Source organism: Acomys russatus, chromosome 7, assembly GCF_903995435.1.
Source record: "Acomys russatus chromosome 7, mAcoRus1.1, whole genome shotgun sequence".
Classification (NCBI taxonomy): Eukaryota; Metazoa; Chordata; class Mammalia; order Rodentia; family Muridae; genus Acomys; species Acomys russatus.
This window is the reverse complement of record NC_067143.1, coordinates 68569863-68574242: the sequence shown is the minus strand read 5'-3', so window position 1 is coordinate 68574242 and position 4380 is coordinate 68569863. Positions and strand designations below refer to the sequence as shown.

The window sequence follows — 4380 nt, the reverse complement described above, 5'->3', positions numbered from 1 at the left end:
CCCCCCTTTCAATCCTGATAGGTTATTGCGCTTCTGGGCTTTGTGTTATCTTGGTTTTCAGACTCAGGGTGGGCTAAATGTTCTAGACGGGGCAGAGGTGGGAGCAAAGGAGGAAGGGAGACATCTACCAGTTTCCCAATGAGCTCGAGTTCACCTGAAGAAGACCGTGAGGCAGCTCCACCCAGAGACTGTGGCAGCCAGCTTCCGACAGCAAAGCTGAAGTACAGGATCCCACGATACCTGTTGACGAGTTCATAAACCCAAGACTTGGTTGGGGAAAATGGTCTAGAAAGTCATCTGTGAATAACCCCAAGCTGCAAGCACAACTTAGCATGGCTGGGTAGTAACACCATATTGGGACTATAGCAGCCACTCTGTCCCCACATGAGTGAAGACTCCACATCGACCTGGAGTCCATTGCCAGGACAATGGCAGAGGGGAGAGACTCTAATATGTCAATTGTTGTTGTCCACCCCACCCCCACGCACATGAGGTCAAGGTCAGTGAATAAGTGCAGACGGGGTGGGAAGGGTCGTCATTTGGGTTTGCCAAATCAACAAAACAGAAGAGGGCACCGGCACTTCCACATCCAAGGATGCAGCAACCATGTGAGCTGATGAGAGCCCTTGGCAGGTGCTTTTTATTCATAAAGAGCTATGGCTCATTTTTGATAGATAATATATATTTATTAAATGTATTAATGTGTATTTTATAATGTACCCTCAACTCTTCCCCTCATCCTGGCTGACTTGCATACTTATAAACAAAAATTGTTCGAGAAATTTCAAGACAATCAGTATGTACAGGGCTGTATATAAATATCACAGATTTAAAAGGTTGTTAAAGCATGGGCAGATAGGTTTTATTTTCAAAATGCTGTTCTTAACAAGAAAATAAAGGCTTTACTATTTACCTAAGACGCGTGGTAGCTTGTCAAACAGTTTGGTACCTAGTGAGGAGGTTTCTGGCTGTATCTGGGGCAATCACGGTGAGCAGCAGCCACAGAATAGATGAAGACCATTAAGTTAATCGGGTGCCTCTGTAGGACTCTGGAGCTTTGACAATGGAAATCCTTACCAATGACTGACTCTTCTTGGGCTGGAAACACAGCTCAGTGCTAGAGCATTGCCCCATTTTTCCTTATCTCAACACCCCTCAAAACAAACTAACAGATCTGAAGTTAAAATACAGATCTTGGCAAAAGTGGGGAAACTGGTGTCACAGGGACATCATCACTACGCATTTCAATAGCAATGGCTCAAAAGGGTAGTCACACAGTAGAGAAGGTGTCTGGATGAAAAAGCAGTATCGGGGGTAAGGCAGGAAGCTAAGGGTACTTTCCTAAACTGCTTAGGCTTGTCTGCAACAAATCCTACCTACGTACAAAGGCTTCTGTATCCACCATACTAAAGCTTGTTAAACAGATCATAATAGGGAAAGTGCGTTATTCTTTGTTGGGACATTATCATTCCATGTGGAGTGGCTGACATCCATTAAGGAGATGGTACCGAGGCACCAAGTTCTTCCTCGTCCTCCATTTTACATTTCACTGCAGAAAGATGAGAGAGAGAGGGTCAAGGTCAGTTCACACAACCTGAGAGACCTGCCGTGTGGGAACAGATGTGTGGACAGGGTCATTTACAACAAGCCCCACCAAGGCCCTGCCATGGTTTCCCGCCCCTCAGACACCAGGAGGAACACAGATCCATTTGCACCATGACTGCACCTGAAGGTCTGGAGTCGCCTCCCCCTCAGTTCCTGGCAGTGTGAAATTCAGTTCAGAAAAGGCTGTGGCGTCCATTGTGGACTACAATGCTGAAGGAAGCTTTACTAAAGATGATGGCAGATTCAACCTGATCCATTACCTGCCACCATTTCACTGAAGGGGAGTTAGTTGGACCAGAGCACAGCACTCTGTATAGGAAAAATCAATCTCAAGAGGTGAGATGTCCCCCAATAAAATGTGGAAACCCAGCCCCAGGGTGGGGGACATCCTTTTAGAAAGAAGTCTTTTAACATTATTATTTAATACGAATATTGTTTTGCAGTGCTGGGAATGGTGCTCCATGCATGCTTAAGTGGGCACTCTGTCACTGAGCCACACCCCTACTGCAAAGACCTTCAGTTTTTGTGTGCCCAAGAGTGCACATAAAAACACATGCCGTGGAGGCCAGAGAACAACCTCAGTGTCATTCTCAGATACTACCCACGACCTTGCTTGTTGAGACAGGGTTGTTCATTAGCCTGGAACTCATGGGGAAGGCAAAGTTGGCTGGCTATAGCGCCCTCGGGTCCTCTGAGACTGGTTTAACACGGGGATCAAGTCCTGGTCCTCATGCCAGCACTGTAAGCAGGCCACAGCTGAGCCATCTCCCACCCTGACCTTCAGCTGTTGACTGTGTCCTCTCCTCTAGTAACTTCCCTCCTGGATGCCTGAATGGTTATGTTACGCCCTGGTTGTTCGGGAAGTGGATCATGGTTGTATCAGGAACTGGGTTTTGGACTGTTACTGTGTAGCACAGAAGTTTCAGCCAGGACCACCAGTCCAGCCAGAACCTCAGGGCGTACACCCACCAGACAAGAGCAAATGGCGAGGACTTCAGTGGTCACTGCAATGGGTTGTTTCTTGATGGTGTGAATGCTTTCCTAGAGCTCAAAGTCATTCTGAGACCAGCCCAGCTCAGTAGCCCATGTACAGGGACTTGCTGGGACAGGTTCCAGGGCAGGTTCCACTGAACCCTCCTCTCCTTCTGGCCCATCTTGGCTGGGCAGAAATCTCCCAGGTGACAGACTAAAAGATAATCTGGAAGCAAAGGCCCCCAGAGTCCTTTCCTTCTCTGTTTCAGCCCCTGTGTTGATCTGGGGTTTTGGATTATTAATAATAATTATACAGGTGGGAATGCCTAAATCTCAGAATCTGAAATCTACACAGAGCCCAAATCCAACACTCTCTGAGCAAACTAACGCCACAGATGGAAAATGCTGCAGGTCTTTGTGAAGTGCACTGAATTACTTTGAGAAACTCCATACAATTATGTTCATGCTATGTGTATGAGAGAATATGAAAACTAAGTGAATCTGGTCTTTGGAGTTGAGTCCTAGCCCGAGACTTTAAATGCAACCATTGTAAAATCTGAATCTGGTGTGTCTGTCTCTCTCCCATCTCTCTCTTTCAGATAGGATCTCACTATGTAGCCCAGGCTGGCCTGAAACATTGCCATGTAATCCAGATTGGCTTTCAACTCAGAGACCTGCCTGCCTCTGTTTCTCAAGTTCTGGGATTAAAGATGTGCCCACCACAAGGAATTCTCAACTTGTATTAACACTAGACATTGTTTTTAATACCAGGAGTTGGGGGAAAAGAAAGAAAGAAAGAAAGAAAGAAAGAAAGAAAGAAAGAAAGAAAGAAAGAAAAAAAGAAAAAGAAAAAGAAAGTTTTTTTTAAAAAAATGTACAGATGGGGCCAGTAAGATGGCTGGGTGGGTAAAGAAGGCATTTTCCTCAAAGCCTGATGACATGAGTTCTGTTCCCAGAACCCACAGGGTGGAAGGAGAGACCCAACTCCTGAAAGTTGTTCTCTGAACTTTACACACACATACACACACACACACACACACACACACACACACACACACACACCACTTATTTAAATAAATAATTTAAAATATTATTACATGCTCAGACATACCTCTTGTGTCAGCTGTACAGGAAGTCAAATAAAGATGCTACATGTATCTAGGATTCTAGAACCTATTAGCATTGGTCCTTAAAAGCCAGGAATACTCTGTCTTTTTCACAGTGACCCCCTCCACTCATACCCTGTCTGGCCCATGAATGCCTGGCTGTACAAATCCTGACTGATAAGGTGCTGGGAAAGGTCTCCATCTGCAGCATCTGCCCCCATTTAGGGCCTGTTTCAAGCCACCAGCTTGATGACAATACAAGAGAAGCAATGATCCCACAAGAGGACTGTGCTGGATCCCCTTTGGGATGCACAAGGTGAACTTGCCCAACATCAAGTGCAACTTAAGCCCTGTGAGATGTTTCTCAAGTGTGACCAAGAAATTGTGCTGTCATTGGCTTGGGACCCAGACATTAGTATTTACAGGCATTCCTGTGTGCCACTAATGTTCAGTTAGAGTTTGAGAACAGACTATGGGTCTAAGCACCTTAAAGAAGCAAGACTATAAGACCCTCAGAGTGCAGACTTCTACTCATCCTGGTGCATCATGGTGGCTCCTGGGAGTCTCCAAACTAAACTGATCTACAAATGTCAAGCAAGTGGAGGGGCTGTTAGTGAAGGCAAGGCTTGGTTTTTGGAAAGGGTTCCCAGCCCTCAGGTGTCCTTAACTTTTCCTCTGCTGTGCCAGAAAAATGCAC

At 45.8% G+C, this 4380-nt stretch overlaps 1 protein-coding gene across 1 annotated transcript in view; it reads right to left on the bottom strand.

Moving 5' to 3' along the window:
- Nucleotides 1-993: 993 nt before the first annotated feature.
- Nucleotides 994-4380, bottom strand: part of Iqck (IQ motif containing K) — a 124009-nt gene continuing 120622 nt past the window's right edge. Inside the window, exon 9 of the mRNA XM_051149298.1 lies at nucleotides 994-1549. Within this exon, the coding sequence (XP_051005255.1) occupies nucleotides 1494-1549 (56 nt within the window). The 3' untranslated portion in view covers nucleotides 994-1493. The remainder of the gene's footprint in view (nucleotides 1550-4380) is intronic.